The sequence below is a fragment of the Heteronotia binoei genome, chromosome 11 (genome assembly GCF_032191835.1).
Source record: "Heteronotia binoei isolate CCM8104 ecotype False Entrance Well chromosome 11, APGP_CSIRO_Hbin_v1, whole genome shotgun sequence".
NCBI lineage: Eukaryota > Metazoa > Chordata > Lepidosauria > Squamata > Gekkonidae > Heteronotia > Heteronotia binoei.
In genome coordinates, this window is record NC_083233.1 from 47,181,840 (window position 1) to 47,201,348 (window position 19,509).

Here is a 19,509-nt window from a genome sequence, read left to right on the forward strand (position 1 = left end):
AATATGGCTCCCAGCTGGGGGGGGGGGTGGAATGTTATTGATTCCAGTGCAGAAGAGCCTTGGGGTGATTCTGGATGCCTCACTATGGAGCCCAGGTCATTGCAGTTGCCAAATCAGCTTTTTTTCTACCTGTGGCAGGTGCAGCAGCTGGTGCCATACTTCACCCGCAACTGGGCTACAGTGATCCATGAAACAGTCACTTCCAGACTGGACTACTGTAACTCACTCTATGCATGCCTACCCTTGTATCTGACCTGGAAATTGCAGTTAGTGCAAAATGAGGCAGCGTGTGTGCTGATGGTAACATCCCTGCGGGTGCACATTTATCCTTTGCTCCATGAACTGCACTGGCTGCTGATAGAATTCTACCTCCAGTTCAAGCTGTTGGTACAAACCTTCTAGGCTTTGGCCAGCCTGGGACCAACATTCCTGTGGGACCGTCTCTCCCCTTATGTGCCCTGTCAAGCTTTGCGCTTACTGGTGACCCCTGACCCAAAAGACGTCCCCCTGGCCTCAACCAGGACATTTTTAACCTACCATTCAGATGGCCCTTTAGGAGTAGTTTGAACTACTGCAAGGAGCAGCTGGTGGAATAAGCTCTCACTAGAGATCAGGGCCCTGTAGAACCTTTTACAGTTCCACAGGGCCTGTAAGAGCTATTCCACCAGGCTTTTGGGTGAGGAGGTGAACATCAAATAGTATCTGGCCCGTCCTGTTACCATCTGTTACTAGTCTTATACTGTCTTATTACCACAGAGTAAAGCACATACAATCTTTTCTTTTAGTTTAATACCATTGGGACACCATGGAAATAGCATAAATAGTTCTGAATGCCATCCCATTATAGGTTAAAGTTTCATAAACTGATTGATTTGTTTTAAACCTATGTTGTAACTGGCCCTGAGCCCATTCATGGGAAGGGCAGATAGAAATTGAATCAAAGAAAAAAAAATGAACAAGGCAAATGGGTCAATACAACTTTACCATCAGTATTTGCTAAGAGCATAAGGGAAGCCATGTTGGGTCAGGACAATGACACATCCAGTCCAATACTCTGTCACAGAGTGGCCAAAACCTTACTAGATGAAAATGGCAGTCTTCAAGAGGTCTGTAGGGTCCCTGATCTGGATAGCTCTGATCAGGCAAGCCCAATCTTGTCAGATCTCGGAAGCTAAGCAGGGCCAACCCTGGCAAGTACTTGGAAAGGAGACCTCCAAGGAATACGAGGGCTGGGATGCAGAGGCAGGAAATATCCAAGCCACCTCTCTGAAACATTCAGAGGTGGCCATACTTGCTTAACGTAGGAGCCACATAGAATAAATGGCAGATGTCCGAGAGCTGCAAGACATGAATGTCAGATGTTTGAGGGCAGGCAGGAAAGCAAATAGATAGGAGGGAGAGATGGAAAGAAAGCAACGATAAGTGCATTATCCAAGCCACCAGCTGGCTTGGCTTGGAGAAGTGATTTAAAGAGCAAATGCCTTCTCCAAGCCAGCAGAAAGGGCAATGAGAGCTTCAAGAGCCGCACAATATGCGTGAAAGAGCCAAATGTGGCTCCCGAGCCCCAGTTTGGCCAACCCATCCTAGCCCCACTGGGGGTTGCCTGAAGTCACCATGACTTCTGAACATGCAAGCGCGCGCACACACACACACAAACCTTTAAAAAGTGTGTAGGGGTGCCTGTATTTGAACCTACCATGTAAGTAGCCCTTTAAGAGTAGCTTGAACTACTGCAAGGAGCAGCTGATCATGCCTAACACCAGGTAATGAAAAGTTCCACCTGTGGATGTCTGGGTTTTCCCTTGGTAACTCAAAGAGCATCTCTTGGTCTGAGGTTAGGCTACTGAGGACAGAAATTGACTGCTTCCATTCTTCCAGTACCCTGCAGACAGCATTGTTATGTAGTCATCAATCCCACAAGACTGGGCTGTGGGAGCAGAGTGCCATTCCTGGACCAATACTTGATTAAATTTCCCCACCCTCATTTCTCCACAATAACTGGGATCAAGGCCAAGTTTTCCCCCATTTCCTCCACCTCTTTATAGCATCAGGAGCCTGAAGCAGAATGGAATAGCCATGCCCCACCCCTTTTACTTCCCCCAGGCTTCTTCCATTAGCTGCATATCCACCCCAGGGGGATGTTTGGCTCACCTCTACATTCTGGCACCTTCCTTATGTCGCAGGTGTTGTCTTCTTCCATCCTTTATTCATAGCCCTGTTACTCACAGTACTGCTCTCCCCTCTCCTTCCTTCAATTTGGGAACAAACCATTTAAGAGACAGTGGGAGAAAGCTGGTTGAATCTGCTAACCCCTGCTTGGCTTTAACTATCTTTCCATCCCATCCAGCCTGGAAATCCGCTTTGGACCCCTGCACTTTTACTGCCTTCACAGAGATGCCTTCAGAACAAGCCAGAGTCCACCCAGTGGTGCAAATGCTTATTGATTTCACTGCAGGGGCTGCTGGTGAGTCTTAGTGGTGGGGGACTGGTAAATGGAGCACATTCTTTGATGGAGCTTATTAGAGACCAGGTCAGTCATGGTGGATTTGGAGACCTTGGGCACTGACTGCAAGGTGACAGAAAGTATATAAGACTTGGGTAAGAATGCTGGAAGACTGAGTTCCAAAGTAGAGGATGGGGAGGGACTCTTGTGGGTCTGGGATGAGTCGGCTGTCATTGACCTTTCATCTAACCAGGGTAACATTGTTGTCATCCTCTTTGCTCGAGTGGCTGAAAGAAGGCTCATTCCATGCTGGCTGTGATCTGCGTTATTAAATGTGCTGCCTGCAACATGCTAGAGGTCAGCAACGGGCAGCCTTGGGCTAAAGCTTGCCTCCAGGTGTCAGCTCTGTAAGTGACAGAAGCAGAGAGACAGTAACAGTTTGTGACAACAGGATTTGCTGGCACCACCTCTGCTTATGTTCTCAAACTGGTTTTCTGGCCAAACTGATGGCTGACTATCCCTTAAGTGTCCCTGTTCCCCAAATGCACCCATTCAGGAGAGGGTCAATCACAGTTGCTTATAAAATGGTCCATCATGTGGGGTGAGTGGAGAAGTCAGGGGTTCTCATTTTTTGGTGTTTTCTATCCAGTTATATTTCTGGTGGTAGATTTGGAAAGGTATGTATTGCAGTGGATTTTGGAAGCAAATGGCACTGACAGGGTTCCTTGCAGGAGGTGTAGCCTGTGTGGTAAGTGGGCAGCCCTTTGACACCATCAAGGTGAAGATGCAGACCTTTCCAGCCATGTACCGGGGCTTCTTCGACTGCTCAGTCAAGACTTACCAGCAGGAGGGCATGTATGGTCTCTACCAGGGTACCACCCCAGCATTACTGGCCAACATTGCTGAGAATGCGGTGCTGTTTGCCTGCTATGGGTTTTGCCAGCAGTTGGTGAGGCAGCTCTTTGGACTTGGCAACACTGTGGAGCTCAGGTAGGGAAGCTTCTTGCACATGAGCTTGGTAGCGCTGATGTAAAGTGGTCTTCACAGAACCCGAAGGGGAAATGGTCTGGTGGCGGTATCTCCAAGCACATCCTTCACAGTGCTGGCTCCTTTTGGCTGGCAAAAGACAGCCTGCAACAGGGATCTTAGGAGGCTCAAGGCTCTTGATTCAGAGCTGCTCTTAGTATGGACCAGGGGTGGGTTAGTTTAGCAACTGTTTTTCTCTTTTTGAGGATCTTTCTCCTATTACAGTGACTTGCACAGTGCGATTGCTGGCTCCTTCTCCTCCGTCTTCTCCTCCATGGTTCTATGCCCCACAGAGTTAGTGAAGTGCCGGATGCAAGCTCTCCATGAAATGAAAGTTACAGGACAGACAGCTCTTTCACAGCGCAGGTACTCAGAGACAAGTCACGGAGGTTCTATTTAGGCGCGGCAACTAAAAGTTGTCAATAGAATGTTCTTATATGAAGTTGTACAACTTTTAAGAGTCACCTTGTGACCTTCAATGCATCTTGTGTCGATGAGTTCCCCAAATAAATCTTTCATTGCAAGCAGAAGTGCTTCCTTTTTGTTTAAATTTGCATTCGATTTTGCTTTTTTCTTCCTCCACATTGTTCATGAGTCACTGGATTCCCCTCATTTTTGCAGCTCTACGTGGACCGTGATTAAAGCCATCTTTCGATCAGAAGGTCCCCTAGGTTTCTTCCAAGGCTTAACCAGTACATGGCTGCGGGAGGTGCCTGGCTATTTCTTCTTCTTTGGGGGTTATGAAGTCAGTCGAAGCTTCTTTCTCCAGGCTGGACAATCAAAGGAGGAGTTGGGTAAGCAAGTCTGGCTGATGATTGCACCCTGGTTGCTGTTTTGTTCAGGAATTGGAGGAAGTTAGTTGGAAAGACACAAGGCTGGGCCAGGGGTTCTTATTGGAAGAAATGCACTAAACCACAGAAACTGGGCTTCTGCTTGGAGAGTTGACAATGGTAGCTCTAAGAAAAGGGGGGAGGGTTGTAAGTGTTTTGCGGTTGCAACATGTAAGCAGGGAATAGACTGGACACTGAATTTAGCATTTGAGAATCTCAGCTCTAAGCACTGCCTCAAAAGCCAAGGCCAGGGTTGTATTTGAGTGTTTCTTTGGGAAGCTGCTATGCATGGTATGCTGGTCTGCGGATTTCCAGAAAGTTCTGAGAGCTAATCTGGCCCTTATGTGTGGTTAGTTGGTGCTGGGTAATGCTCTGAGGCTCCATTCTAACTTAGTTTTATTGCTCCCATGCCTGCTGCTTGCCTGCCTGCCTGGAAGTCTCAGCATTTTAGGAAGTGTATGAACTCTGCTGACAGTTCCTGTCCCAATCAGAATATTAGATAACTTGGTCCATATAGGGACACTGATCTAGATGGGGAGCTGGCTACTTGCTTCTCAGTCTCAGCAAGAAGGTCCTATTGGGGTCTTTTGACCCAGGATCTTCAAGTGGAAGGTCTCCCTACCTCTGCTGCAAGCCCTTTGCCTCTAGTAGTTCCTTAGGAGTTGCCTGATCTTGTTATAGCCATGGTTTATTTTATTTATTTACTTTAAATTTCTATCTCGCCCTCTCTGCAAGCAGACTCAGAGCGGCTAACCACATTCATATTTACAAGTTAAAACTAATAAAATATAGTTACAATCTAAAACCATTACGTGGTGCTGTACCACTGCAATATAAGCGAGTTCTTTTCTGATGGTGGTCACATAGTAGCTCTATAATGATGTGGGGTAGCAGTCCTCTCCTGGCTAGATATCAAAGGCTTCAGCAAACAGTGGTTGTGATGCCACTGTTTGCTCAGCTTTCTCATCTGCCAACAATGGCTTGTTTCTAGATGAATGGTGACCAGTGTTCCCTCTAAGCTGAGTTAGTGTGAGCTAGCTCACAGTTTTTTGCCTCCAGCTCACACATTTTTGTCTTAGTTCAGGAAAAATAGCCCCAAAGCAAACTAATTTAGGCAGTAGCTCACAACTTTAATGCCAATAGCTCATGAAGTAGAATTTTTGCTCACAAGACCCCATAGTTTAGAGGGAGTATTGATGGTGACCACCAGATTATAGCTTTATGGTTGCAGGTAACCCCTTGGGAAGCAATTGGTGAGCAGGGTCTTGGCACTCCCTTACCACTTTCCAACATACCTGCTCAGGTACAGCACTGAGGTCATGCTCCCGTGGCCACCTGACAGGGCAATACAATGGCTGTCTACCCAAGGGGTTATGTGCATGTTTGATAAATACTTGTCTGTTCTTGGCTGAACCTGGTAACGCTGAGAACCACAGCTAGAACCCTGGTGTTCTGCCAATACTTTCCTGCAAGGCTCACGACCTCTTACTGACATCTCTCTCCCTTGCTCTGCTCTTTTGCTTGGCCTTTCTGCAGTTCCACCTATAATACTGGGCCCTAGGAACCAGTAGGGAAGCCTGAAGACACTGGAAGGGTTCCACTCCAAGGCATTTCAAGCCTTGAGCATGTGCTTAGGGGACAGCCAAGCAAACTCTCACTTCTTCCTAATGTGGGGAACTAAGTACTGTTATGAGTCTGGAGCATTCTGTGAGGTCTGGGGATTTCCAGAAAGTTCTGAGAGTTGATCTGGCCCTTATGTGTGGCTGCAGCATCCATTTGACAACTGTTGATGACCAGCATGGACAACCTTGTTTTGTAGGAGCTCTCCCTGTCACAGTAAGTGGTGGAATTGGTGGCGCTGCCTTCTGGCTGGCTGTCTATCCCATTGATTCAGTGAAGTCTCGAATTCAGGTGCTATCTATGGCTGGGCGGCAAGACGGCTTTCTGCTTTCTTTCCTGCATATCTTACGGACTGAAGGCAAGTGTTATATATAAGCCTGGTCTCCTTTAATGCCAGCACGGTGCAGTGGTTAGTCTTGGACTGGGAATCTTGGAAACCCAGGTTCATATCCCTACTCTGCCATGGAAGCTTGCTGGGTGACACTGGATCAATCAGTTTTTCTCAAGATCACCTACATCACAGGGCTGGTGGAGGAGGGAAGAACAATGTTTCAGCCACTTTTGGTCCTCCTGGGAGATGAAAGTGGGGTATAAATATAAAAATAAATGATCAATGTTGTCTGTTTGGAGAGGAATGGGTTATACCTGGGTCTGTGGATGCCAGTTTGGTGTAGTGGTTAAGTGCACGGACTCTAATCTAGAGAACTGGGTTTGATTTTGCTCTCCTCCACTTGCAGCTGCTGGAATGGCCTTGGGTCAGTCATAACTCTCGCAGGGCTGTCCTTGAAAGGGCACCTTCTAGGAAAGCTCTCTCAGCCCTACCCATCTCACAAGGTGTCTGTGGTGGTGGTCAGAGTTAAAGGAGATTGTAAGCTGCTCTGAGACTTTGAGATTCGGAGTGTAGGGCAGGGTATAAATCCAATATCATCGTCTTATTATTATTCTCCTTTCTTCTTCTCTCTGAAGATTGCTCTCTTCTTCCTGGTCTTAATGATTTGCCTTGTATTTATGTTGCAGGCGTGATGGCTCTTTATTGTGGGCTCATGCCCACAGTGATCCGAGCATTGCCCTCCAACGGTGCCCTCTTCCTCGCCTATGAAATGACCCAGAAAAAGCTGACCAGCCTGGCCGAAAGGACAACCTGACAACAGTGTCTTGTCTCTGGAGTAAGGGACTCATGTGCAGGATGGAGCAGCACTTGAACTTCCCCCTTTTTAATGGGACTGCTTACAGCCAAGCCCTTTCAATGGATTCTCAGAGGATGTGCCAGGCCTGAGAGAGAGCGAGAACAGGCCCTTTTGGATTCCAGGGCATGTCAGTGGGGTGAAAGCCCAGAGTTCTCCTCTCTTGGCATATGTCCTGAAGACCTGCAGTAACAAAGACTCCCCCCCCGCCCCCCAGAACAGCAGGACTTATTGGGGGAGGTATGTGATGGAAAATGACCAAAGGCATCCTTCTCCCATTGCCTTCCCTACCTCCATATCACATGGGTGACTGTCTTGAAAGAGTCTGACCTTCTTTTTTTTAGTACAATAAAAGTGTGTGTCTCAGCTGCTGGTCTATATCTAATATTTTTGTGCCACTGACAGAACGTGCCCCTGTGAAATGGGGACTAGCTCATTGCTTTCACTTTCTGTTCTCTCTCAAGTTCACACAGTGAACTGGGAAATGTATAGCTTTGTGTGGGTTCCTAGGAAACGCAGAAATAGATTTGGTTTCTGCAGTTGTGTTATATCTCTCTCCAGAACTTCTCCCTTAGAAGATTGTCTCCTTATGGTTAATGAACAAATTAGAACATTTCTGCCAGCCTCTGGATTCCCCAGTGTCCCTCTCCGACCACCTTTTGTTTGCCATTTGCCCCAATTCTGCTTGGTGATGTTTAGGTAGGGATGACTCCCCCTCCCCAAAATGCATGGGTTGTTTTCACTCACAGCTTGTTCTTGTGTCACTCATGCCCATTCCCACAGTTGGCTTGAAATGGCAGGAAGACTGAATCAAAAGGGTCTCTCTGGAATGGTGCTCAACTAGCAAGTCTGTGTGATTCTGAAACATTTCCATATGTGGCAATTAAAGCTTTTAAGTCTCTTGCAAATGTTATGTAGGCACCTATAGGCCTACAGATAGGTAACACAGCCAACTAACTGTCAATTTGAAGGCAGCTGCAGGAATGCCCCAAATGAGTTTAGAATAAGCTTTGTGATTTTATTTCATGCCAAAGTAAAAACAGCATCTTCTTCCTGTGCCCACTTGAAAAACAAAAAGCAGAATCAAATGCAGGCTTTAGCTGGTGATGCATTTGTAAAATAAAAATGTAAGCAAGGCAAAGCAACAACCACAAAAACCCAGTCTCTGAATCATTAATGGAGAAAAGGGAAAAAAACAGATCCATTCTCAGTGTGCTTGCTACTCCATGTCACACGTGGAGGGTGACCACGTGACATTCCTTCTCCCTGGGGGCAACCAGATGATTCTAGAAGGCCTAGCAGTTGCATGCCCATTTTTGGGTTAGGCTCCAGTTTCAAGCCCGCCCCTTGGCTGCTGCTAAAGATAGCCAAGCCTGATTTCTTGCACTGTCACGGAGAACTTTTGACTGACAGGGTTACCTGCCTGAAGTGAGGCCTATTCTGCTTGGGAACAGGAGCTGGCTTTGTGAGCACCATATCAGAGATGGCTTTGCTGTGTTATAACAAGGGCTGTGGACAGAGGTTTGACCCAGAGAAGAACACCCAGGGTAAGCAGGGACTAAGGCTGGGGAACGGCTGGTCTGTTTGGCAGGTCTCTGAACTCCCACAATGCCTTGCTGTGAATTTGCCGGGAATTACAATTTATTGTCAAGAAGTGTACATGCTTGGATTACTGTTTCTAATACTTAAAGTGTGGCTGTTATGTGTAGCCATTTTTCTTCTTCTGATAGGTCTTCTGTGCCTTTAGTAATTGCATGTGTAGCAGATTCAGCAGGTACTGTGTCTTCCAACCTGCTGGGACATGCACTGAGATTACCCTGTCAAATTTCTGCCTGTCACACAGCAGTTAAAACAGCAGGAATTTGTGCTAAGGAAACCATAAAAGAGACAACTAATGCTTCTGCCAGGCTTTCCCAGAGGAAAATAGTTTTGTTACCCAGGTTCCAAATGTACACACTGCAACATCTGCTGATGCCCTAAGATAGGGTGATAATATCATCTGGTGCAGACAACAATGCCATAAGAGTAAGAAGTGCTTCTGAGCATCTGTAGAGTTTCTAGCATCGCAGAGGAACCAAAATTTCTAGCATCACAGTCGTCACACATCTGGGGGGGGGGGCAGGGGGTTCTCTCCAAGGCAGAAAATCTGCATTCCAGAAATGCTGGGAGTGTGTGGTCATGCACAAATTTCACCTGCAGTCGCTATAGCAAAGGTAGCAGAGGCAGTGTATGCTGTACAATATCTCAGATTTCAAAATTCTGCTTTATTTTTTGCACTGGGGGGCATTTTTAGGTTTCTCTCTAGCATTGACATCTGGGGCTTCTGGAAGGCTGTGGATCTGCTGGCTGGCAAGTTGTGGCAGCTGCCTGTTTCACGCTTGGGGATTAGATAGACTGGGCGCTAAACATGAGCTTTTCAACTCTTCCCCCAACCCAAGGCATGTCAGCTTTGGAATGTCGCTTGCGCAAGAGATGAAGAGACACTTGAATGGGCTTTGATCCTCTTTGGCAGGTTCCTTACTCAAGTGAGGTGCTCAAAGTCTAACTGGCTCAGCTTTGCTCCAGACAGAGGAACTCCACATGGGCAGAGTCAGGACTTCTGCTCACAATAATTAATGCTTAAGTAGAAGGCTTTTCACTAAAAGCCATTGCAGTAAGGCTGATACCCATTTGTAAAGGTCCATATTTTTTTGGGAAAAAATCAAACACAAAAGAAAAAGCCCAAGAGCATCTAGAATGCAGACTGTGTTCTGGTTGTCAGCAGCTACAAGACCACCAAAAGTAGCTTACAGGACAGAGTATAACAAATGATGCAGAGATATGCAGGAATAGAGTCTCATTGGTGAACAAAGGGACACTCTTTCCATGCTCAAAGCCACAAACTTAGCATGTTGCTGAAGCTGGCACATTCCCCTTTGAGCTGTCACATCAGTATGTAGATACTTGAAGCTGGCAGTGTTTTTTTTAGCATTTCAGGTAGAGGTCTTTCACATCACCTACTGTCACATCACCTACCCCTTTTACTGGGGACAGAGCCTGGAACCTTCATACAAAGCAGATGGTCTACCACTCTTGAACATAGGGTTGTAGAGAGTAAATCGGGAGCAAGCATACAGCAGAAATGCAAACCAATGTGAAGTGTGGTTTCCTGGTTTCAGAGGTCCTTAGCTGGGAACTGTGGGAGTTAAATAAATTTGAAACTGGTTTAATATGCTGTGTAAGCAAAGAAGAAGAAACAGTTATGTAGGAAGATGCCACCACTAATTGCTGCAGAGCCTGCCGCAGGAGGATTCTTCACCCTGAGCACTGCATATGGGTTTCAGTCCGCTTTTGGAAGCTTGAAGTTGGAGCTGGCTCTTTGTGCTTCCATTTCCAGCACTATGAATGAAAAGGAACCCTGGGTAGATGCGCCTCCAAGGCTGTAATCTGCCTGTCTCTGAGGCCTGGGATTTTTTCATACACTCTTTTAGTCTTTATCAGTGAGAAAAGCCAAGGGGCTAGTCTAGGTGGTGAGAATGACAGAGCTTTGCTGAAATTGCTGCTTCCCCTCTTTTGTCTTCTGCTCTTAGATTCCTGTCTCCATCACCCAGGCTTCCCTATCTTCCATGATGTCTTGAAGGTGAGTGGGCCTGTAAACTCCACTGAGGCTCTCTGAGCAGAATTTTCGGGGGGGGGGGGATGTGTAGGATTTAATGGATGCTGGGCTAGGGATAACTGTGAGAATTGAAAGGGAGGGATTGTAGTAGTGTCTGCACAAGGATGTCCAGCTAGGGTTTCTAGAGTAGCACACGAGGCTTGTCTTTCTAACTTCCCTAAAGGAGATTAAGACTAGTTGATTTAAAATGCAATGGATAACCAGTTTTACTTAGTATGTACTTATTGAGAACATGATCCAATTTAGATAAGTTTAAGTGTGAACTTACAATACTCATATCATATATTGATTACTTAGAATAATTTGGATGCTGTTTTGAATTTATGGAAATACGTTATGGCCTTTTTCTTTTATGGTGAACGAAGCATAGATATGCAGAATGTACTTCTTTTCTGTTTATATATTCACTGTTTTTCTTTATACCCTGTACCCTCTTTTTTCTCATTCTTATGAAAACTTAATACAACTTTAAAAACTGAAAACGTCTCTAGAGGAAAAGTAAGCACTGTCTGGCAAGGGGCTTTTTCAGGGGGAAAGCCGTGGGTAGGGAGTGTTTTTGTAGTAGCTTCTCCTTTGCTCCACAAAACACAGCCTGGTACCATTTGGAACGAGGTATTCGTAGCTGTCCTGAGCTGCTGGTATATTTCCCCAAAAGCACTTTCCCTGCTAGTCACCGGAAGAACATCTCCAGTCATCATTGGCGACCATATTAGTGGTTTCAGTATTGAGGAATGGGATGCTCATGCTGAGTTGTTGTCTGTAGGGCTGGTCTTGTTGCAAGAAACGAACCACCGACTTCTCCGAATTCCTCTCCATAAAGGTACGTTTGGGTCCATTGTCCTCCCATGTGATCTGCCTGGCTTTGCTCTGGTTCCTACATGCTGTTTGAGGTTAGGAGCTAATCTCTGCCAAATCAGCAGTTGTAATCAGGTTTTTGAATTTGTGTCCCGTCTTGGAAACTCAGGCGTAGTTAATGACGTGACTTACATTTATTTATATTCTGACTCAGCTTCACTCCCATCTGCAGGGGAAAAATATTACTTTGAAGTGGATAACAGCACAATGGTTCTGGTCCCCTAACTTAAGTGTTGAAAATGCCATCTTCTACCAAGTCAAGCCATTGGTCTGTGTACTCCAGTGGGGTCAACCCTGTCAGGCAGAGAAGAAGCAGCTGCCAGTGATTCTGTAACAATGCAACTGAAGATGTCAGGGTTCAGCCCTGAGATCTTCTATGGGCAAAGTACTGAGCCTCCACAATCATGCAGAGCAAGTAGCTGGTGCAAGGTGAAGAGCTATATCAAAAGAGGAGCTGGTGTTCCCTGCAATATAATCATGACAGAGGGAAGTAATCCTGCATGTATATCTAGTCACTAACGAACTTGCAGATTGATCTCCTGCTCTCACAGCTTTGAAATCCTGAAAATGTTAATATTGTGCAGTACTTTGATATGTGAATGTACTATGAGGCAAAGAGATTTTGTCAATTTGTTAGGACATTTCTCACTGATTTAACAGAGATTGCTTATTTTATGAGATTGGAAGGAAAAGGTCCAACTCTGTGCACTTTGTTTTGAAGGGCTGTACAAAAGGGTATCACAGCAATGAGAAGCCCCCAGAGCCTGAGGAGCCTGAGCCAAAAAACAAAACCAGCTCTGAGATCATTGTCCGGGGGCCAAAGTCAGCAGAAATGATGGAGCGTGAGAGGCCCAGGTGAGCCTGTAGGAATGGTCCATGCAAAACCAGCTCTGAGATCATATGTTTTTGGGAAGCCCAAAGACAGAGTGTGGTTAGAGTCCTTCCTTTTTCTCTCTGTCCAACCATCTGGATCCTGGATAGACTGCCTCTGAGTTGGGAAGAGCTAGATTTCAAGTCTAGTAGCACCTTAAAGACCAACAATATTTTTGGGGTATAAACTTTCAAGAGTTAAATCCTCCTTCATTGGATATCTTGTTGGTCTCTAAGCTGCTACTGGACTTGAATCTAACTGTTCTACTACAAAATACACAGCTCCCCTCTGAAACTGAATTGGGAAGGTTTCATTATGGGTTGTGGCTAATTGCTATTGATAGATCCATTATTTTCCAGGAATTTGACTACTTTTTAAAAGCCATCTGAGCTAGTGGTAGAAAGCTCCATAAGCCAATGCTACCTTGCATGAAGAGGGAGCCAGTGTGGGGGAGTGACAGGGCTCCTGTCCGATTGGCACTTATTTTGGCTTGAAGTCTGGTACTAGGTATTAGCCTTCAAAGGCTCTCCCAACCTCTCTTGTTGACTTTCTCCAGTCCAGATGAACCAATGAAGCTACTGCCGGTGAAGGTATCTGGGTCCTTAGAAGAGGCCCTAAAGAAGCTGGATTTGTCATCCAAGGAGCAACCAACAGTGCAAGGCACTGTGGGCACCGGTGAGAAGGGAAGAAAGAGGCCAGACTGGGAAAGGAAGGGCATTCTACTTGGGATTAGTGTGTCATTTTCTGTACTCTCAAGGAGAAGCTGAAGGGTGTATCCTCCTGAGATAAGAAAGCAGACTTGAGAGATTGCAGGCTTAAGGGACCAAACCTCCACATTGTACTTGTGCAAATGTGGCTGGCTGAACCAGAGCCTTTGGTTCTGGGAGGAGGGAGGGGTTGGGACTCTAGCCCACACCTCTACTGGCCAGGACTGGATTCAGCCTGATAATGTAACTGCACAATAAGTCCCCTGCTTGAGGGTCCCTCTCTGATCTTCTTCGTGGTCTCTGTGCAGTCCCACACATGGGTCTTGCCGCAGGCAACGGATCCATACCTCGGAGCTCCAATAGCTCGCCTATAGCGCTTTTTGGCGTGCTTCCCTCCCGCTCTGGGGAGCAGGCACCGATTGCGCATGCCTGGAGCGGGGGGGGGGGGGGGGAGGAGGAGCGCCCATCCCACTCAGTTTCTTCCAGCCGCCACTGACACTGACACTATGACCACTCGAAGATCACTAGTTACAGGTAAGCAACCTGTTTTTTCACAACAACTATATTCCCTGCTGGAGGAAAATGTAAATTATTGGGATTCAGAAATAGAATACTGATTATATTATAGATTGGGCTCATATGCAGACATACCCCAGTACTTGCCTATTTTAGGACCGAGAGAATGTGTGCTTAGTTCCCTGGTCCAGGATCTGAAAATCTTGGGGATGTACGTTAATGAGTGGATTGCATGTTGTATCTGGCTAGAGTTTGGGGGCTGTAATTTGGGGTCTTCCAAAGTGCCTAAGTCTGTTTCTGGCTGTCACAGGTGCTATCCTTCAGGTGAACCTTGGCACGACCTGCAAGAACTCTGGCTGCAAGGTGGTGAGTTGTGTCTTTGCTGCTCCTCTTGTAGACTCTTTCTAGATCTGCCTGTGGCCTCTTGGCCTTGGAATTGCTTCCCCAGGGAGGCTGCACTTTTCCATCATCGGAATCCTCCCTTCTAGCTCCAGGCTGAGAGGCAAGCCTTGTACTGGAAAGCATTGCTTCTTGTCTCTGAGACAGCAAAGTGAGCCTTTCTGGACTCTGTCTATCAAGGACAGACCCCTATGTCAGTGCATTGGTGGTTGATTGCACCAGGTGACTGCCTTAAAAAATGCATTGTCAAGGCAGAGACTGTGATGTGCGGGAGGAGAGAAGGGCCTTCTTCAGCTGGGATGGCACAGGGGCCTTTTGAACTGCTTTACTGACCTTTCTTCCTCACTGGTCTTTCAGGTTTATCAGGGGGAAGAGAGCAATACAGAGACCTGCATATTCCACCCTGGGATCCCTGTCTTCCATGAGGGGTAAGAGGGAGATACTTCTCCATTCATCTTCACTGTCTTTCCCAACTGGTTTGCCCAAGTCAGTGACCAAGCTTGGAGCTTCTGGACTCTGTCTATCAAGGACAGACCCCTATGTCAGTGCAGAGATTTCTCTCCCAGCCTAGCCTCTTCCATTAAGCTGGCAAAGCAATCTTTATGTTGCTTGGGGTAAGAGCACTGAGCAGACAGCAAGAGTCACTACAAGGTTTTCTATCCTGCACTGTGTCCTATGTACTCAGTCTGCCACACAGTCCTACTCCTCTGGCTGATATGGCTTAATTCTCAAGCCCAAACCCTCTGCCTCATTCCTGTGCTTCCTTCCAATATGGGTTCTTTGATCCTTCCCAGCATGAAGTACTGGAGCTGCTGTGCAATTAAAACAACAGACTTCACTGCATTCCTGGAGCAGAAAGGCTGCAGCAGAGGGAAGCACACCTGGCTGAAGAAGCAGGTGAGGAATTGCCCTATGAGCTCCTCTGGGTCAGGGTTGGGAGAGGACCTGTTTGATGTGCTACTAAAGCCCATGGATGGCTGTCTCCGTATTCTAAGACAGACTTTACCGGATTTATTCCATTTCTATCTTTGGTTGCTTGGGAATGGGATGTCACTGTGTGTGTATTGGCTTCCTATCCTCTTTTGAAATTCCTATTATAGAGCTACTGTTGCATGACAGCTATGGTATTGGTTCAAATCCCTACTTTCCAAGGAAGCTTGCTAGGTAACATTGGGCCAGTCTCTCTCTGACAAACACACACACACACACTTTTAGCCAAAATGGCATCAGGATGAACAACAGTGGTGGCTGCAGAAGAGAAATGATCAAGACAGGAATGTCAAGGAAAACAGAGCAAGACCAGAGGCTGGGGCTGGACCACTCCCATGTGCTCGCCCCAGATGTTAACTTGTAGTTAGGAAAGAAGGTCTCTTTTACTACACTTTGTGGCTCAGAGGTGAGAAAGTGGAAAAGCTATACTGGTATTCTTTGCAGCTTGGTGGGCCAGAAGATCTTCTCTCTTGTAGCATTGCACCTAGTAAGGATGCCAGATCCTTGGACAGTGGAGTTAGACTGTTAACTGACTCTTCTTGGCAACAGGACAAGAAACTGGTATCTTGCCGGCAAGACTGGCACCAAACCAGCAGCCAAGTGGTGGTAACTGTCTATGCCAAGACCCCTCTGCCAGAGTTCAGCCTTGTGAAGGCCAACCATACTGTGGTAAGTGTGGAGACCGACTGATGCTAGCTGTGCCATGAGGAAGCCTGGGTGGTGCTTCATCTGCATGGGGAATTTATATTGGTGAACCACTGTAGTCTTCTTCCAAATGAGACTGGCAATGGGGAAGGGCTCTTCCAGCATGTCTGGCCTAGAATATAGCCCAGATTACTGAAGTTCCTTCCTCTTTCCTAGGCAATAGCTCAGTGGCAGACGATCTGTTTTGCATGCAGAAGATCCCAGGTTCAATCTCCAGTATCTTCAGTTAAAGTGATTAGGTTGCAGGCAGTGTGAGAAACCTTCACCTGAGACCTTGGAGAGTTGGCTAGTCAGAATAGACAATACTGACCTTGATGGACCAGTGGTCTAGGAGACAGTTTTCATGTGTGTTCTTCTCCCCACTCCTTACAGCTTGACATCAGTATTATCTTTGAGGGAGACAAGGTTTTCCAGGCAGAGTTGGATCTCTGGGGGGTAAGTCTTAATTTCCTTGTCTCTGTCCTTACTTTAAAAATGTCTTTGGTTGTGAAGAGGCTGTGGTCATAGCACATGCAGTGATGGAGAGGAAGCCTCACCTATTGAGCCAGTTATGAAGCTGTTGGAGCTGTGCCAGAAACAAAAGCCCCCTAACAGTTGCAATTCCACTGAGTGAGAATGAAAAGACTCTGCTATGGTGAGAATCTTTGAGCTGGCTCCCCAGCAGATGCAAGTGTCCTTGTTTGTGTTGCTGTTGTGGTCATTCTTGAGCTGCTGGGCCACTGTGTCTCATTACAGGATTGTCCCAAATGATCACGACTTAGAGGTTTTGTTTTTCTTGCTGACAAAAGGTCAGGAGTCATTTTATGTGCTTCCAGGTCATCAACGTGGAGAAAAGCTCTGTGACAATGGTGCCCTCCAAGGTGGAAATTACCTTGCAAAAGGACAGCCCAGTCACTTGGGCCAGACTGGAGCACCCACAGAGCAGATCTCAAGCCAAGCAACAGCTGGATGCAGATGCCTTGGAAAACCAGGAAGTCAAAGGAGCTCCTGAAGAGGAGGAGGAGTCAGACGACAGCTTGAGCTGGTCAGATGAAGATGATGAGCAGTGGCAGGAAGGCCAGGGCATGACCCTTTCCAGCCCAGTTTCTAATGGCAGCTGAGTGCATGTAGCCCCTGGATTCAGAGGCTGAGGGCAAGAGATAATGGCTATTTCCCCTTTAAGGCATTACTCTGCAACAAAACAGAAGGGCAAGCAGCTCTGTGGTGCAGGAGGAGTGGTTCCTGTTTGGCAGAAATACCCACTGTTCCTCCGCTCGCTGGATCTTTAGGGCTTCCTAGCCTGTTGAAGAAGGGGGTGGCTGGGGAGAGCTAGGGATGGTGGGAACGGTCACCTAAAATGTCTCAGCCTTTTTGCCTCTCAGTGTGCAGCTGTTTCTTACCCTTGAAATAAAAGTTTTGTTTATTATGGGACAACACAGAATACTTGCTGCAACCCTTTATCCTTACCACTTTCTTTACTCAAGCTTGACTATATGGGGAGTAAAACTGGCCAGCTGGGCTGTGTGTGCACATGCTAGTTTTTCCATGACTCTTTTTCTTTGCAGGATTGACTTCATGCTGCCAGAGTCCATTTGATTTCTTTCCCTACCTGGCATAACTGGACTTTCTTACAGCAGGAACACAACACATAGTTACATTGATTTTGGATAGAAACAAAATGTTGGAAAACAAGTTTGCATGGCATGTTGTCAGAATTCTAGGGGATTCAGAAGGAGTAGAGGTAGGGGCTGTTATGAATGTCATTGCGGAAAATTTCCATCAGTTCTAACAGTTTTCAAGATGGAGGAAGGAGGTAGTAAAATGGAGGTAGTGAAATGCATCAGCTTGTAAATAAATAGAAAGGACAGTGTTTATTTAGAAAATGCATGCCACCTCTCCAGGGAACTGGGGTCAAGATGCTTCACAAACTGAACCATGATAAACACAAAATAGCATACAAATAATTAAAGTGAACAAATTATTAAAAACCTGAGCCTCCAACCATAAGCCAGTATCTAGCAGCACTCCTAAGCTACAAACCTGCTCATTCAGGGAACTGGTTGTGTGACCCCCTGTGAGGCTTACATTGCTGCTTTACATACCCTGAAAATTAGAACAGCTTGGTTAGAAACAAGAGAAATTGAGTCCATGACATCCTTTTGTCAGAGTGCATTGTGTGATGCTCTTAGAGGTCCTAGAAGGATATTGCAGGTAGGTAATACAATTATCTGGTAACAGACAATCCAAAAGTTTACAGTGGATGTCTGCATGAGTGGACACAACCAAAAAGGGCCAGAATAGGCACACTGATTTAAAAAGAACCAACTTTTGTTAAAAATGTATTGAGCACATATGTCCAACATTGTTACAACATCCTGCTTTCTTCATAGGCCATGCTCTGCATTGGCTATAAATATGTATCTTGGTGTTTTGACTCATCTCTTATTTATATAAATATCTATCTTCTGTTTTTCCCCTTCAAATTGGCTCTTTGTTCTTTTGCCTTGATGCAATGAAAGCAAGTGGCCTCTTCCCAGACAGCATCTTCTGGATTTTGTCTCCCATCTCATCAGACAACTACTACCATGCTGACAATGCCATAGCTGCCTCTTGGGCAGCTCCATCAGAAATGGAGGAAACAAGACCATATAGCCCATTAGGGCCATATGCTGAGATTCAGCCTCCCCATCTAATTCAGCATTAGATGAACTTCCCTTTCCTTTATCAACAATAAGCTCCTCTTACCAGAGGTCTCAAGCCATACAAAAAAATCACAGTCCAAGTATCAATAACAATTACAGAAGGATAAAAGACAATTATGCCACTAGTAAAACTGTGAGATTGTCACATTAACACTGAGCAGGAGAATGTCTCAGAGATATTATAATAGCCGATAACTGGGCCATAGATGATGCAACTGCAGGACTAACATCAGTCAACAAAAAGGGAACTACCTGAGGTTCAATGGCAAGCTGATACTTGCTCAAAAAGGGGAAAAACCAAAATTCTCACAATGAAGACCACCACTGGTCAAGAATAATAAAACATGAACAATGGTCTCAGTCTTGCCAAATGCACAAGGACAGAACTTACCATTAGCCCTTTATTTCTAACCTGCTGGTTATCTGCCTTACAGAGACCTCAATGTAAGCAGATAACTGGCAGGCTAGAAATAAAGGGCTAATAGAAAGTTCTGTTTTCCTCTGACTTATGGGAAAGGTGGTACTAGGGAAGGTTGGCTGCTTTGAGAAAGATTAAAATCCCTTTTTTTAAAGTTTAAATTGCCATCCAGTCTGCAGCCCTGCCAGAAAAATTTTAAGTGTTCAAACTATATTTGAATCTGAACTTGTTCATCTCCAGTGTGGAAGTAGGAACATCCAGGACCACAAATTCAGACTTGCAGCACATATTCCAGCAGGAGGTAAAACTGAAATGGTTATTTTCCTGACACCCATGCAGGAATTGTGCCCATTGCCTCTGATTTGCCAAGCATATGACCTCCTACTTCAATGAGCCTAGATGCCATAAGCCAATATATGCTTCCATCTGTACTTAAAAATTGCCACAAGTCAAGTATGACTATAATCATAGCCTTTCTCCCTATTTCTGTAACTAGGTTTCCTCAAGGCTGGAGGAAAATGTCCTGTCTCGTTAACAGGCTTAATATGTAGAAATGGGCAGCTGAAGCTTTGCAGGGCATGGAAGTAAATAACATCCCATTAAACCTCT

General features: G+C 46.0%; 2 protein-coding genes across 5 annotated transcripts; both read left to right on the forward strand.

The window, feature by feature from the left end:
• Positions 1-1,714: 1,714 nt before the first annotated feature.
• Positions 1,715-7,469, forward strand: LOC132579311 (mitochondrial ornithine transporter 1-like). Of its 4 annotated transcripts, none has more exons than XM_060249598.1 (7): positions 1,715-1,763; positions 2,348-2,464; positions 3,175-3,433; positions 3,695-3,835; positions 4,091-4,263; positions 6,119-6,277; positions 6,937-7,469. In XM_060249598.1, the coding sequence occupies exons 2-7, from the start codon at positions 2,395-2,397 to the stop codon at positions 7,062-7,064; spliced, it is 930 nt and encodes a 309-aa protein (XP_060105581.1). In that variant the 5' UTR covers positions 1,715-1,763; positions 2,348-2,394; the 3' UTR covers positions 7,065-7,469. The 4 variants fall into 4 exon arrangements, with proteins under 4 accessions (XP_060105581.1, XP_060105579.1, XP_060105578.1 ...); XM_060249596.1 differs by lacking the exon at positions 1,715-1,763 and adding an exon at positions 1,777-1,834; XM_060249595.1 differs by lacking the exon at positions 1,715-1,763 and adding an exon at positions 1,832-2,183.
• Positions 7,470-8,485: 1,016 nt separating this feature from the next.
• ITGB1BP2 (integrin subunit beta 1 binding protein 2) lies at positions 8,486-17,182 on the forward strand. Its single transcript, XM_060249322.1, has 11 exons — positions 8,486-8,650; positions 10,673-10,722; positions 11,522-11,578; positions 12,335-12,468; positions 13,041-13,159; positions 14,018-14,073; positions 14,464-14,534; positions 14,901-15,003; positions 15,646-15,765; positions 16,174-16,236; positions 16,617-17,182. The coding sequence occupies exons 1-11, from the start codon at positions 8,587-8,589 to the stop codon at positions 16,899-16,901; spliced, it is 1,122 nt and encodes a 373-aa protein (XP_060105305.1). The 5' UTR covers positions 8,486-8,586; the 3' UTR covers positions 16,902-17,182.
• Positions 17,183-19,509: the final 2,327 nt, after the last annotated feature.

Bases quoted from the DNA above. Each gene is read 5' to 3' on its own strand.
- LOC132579311 (XM_060249598.1), top strand. From the start codon at position 2,395: ATGCCTTCAGAACAAGCCAGAGTCCACCCAGTGGTGCAAATGCTTATT. The intron at 3,434-3,694 runs GTAGGGAAGCTT...CTCCTATTACAG, and splicing joins GGCAACACTGTGGAGCTCAG to TGACTTGCACAGTGCGATTG. The intron at 3,836-4,090 runs GTACTCAGAGAC...TCATTTTTGCAG, and splicing joins ACAGCTCTTTCACAGCGCAG to CTCTACGTGGACCGTGATTA.
- ITGB1BP2 (XM_060249322.1), top strand. From the start codon at position 8,587: ATGGCTTTGCTGTGTTATAACAAGGGCTGTGGACAGAGGTTTGACCCA. The intron at 10,723-11,521 runs GTGAGTGGGCCT...TGTTGTCTGTAG, and splicing joins TCTTCCATGATGTCTTGAAG to GGCTGGTCTTGTTGCAAGAA. The intron at 15,766-16,173 runs GTAAGTGTGGAG...CACTCCTTACAG, and splicing joins TGAAGGCCAACCATACTGTG to CTTGACATCAGTATTATCTT.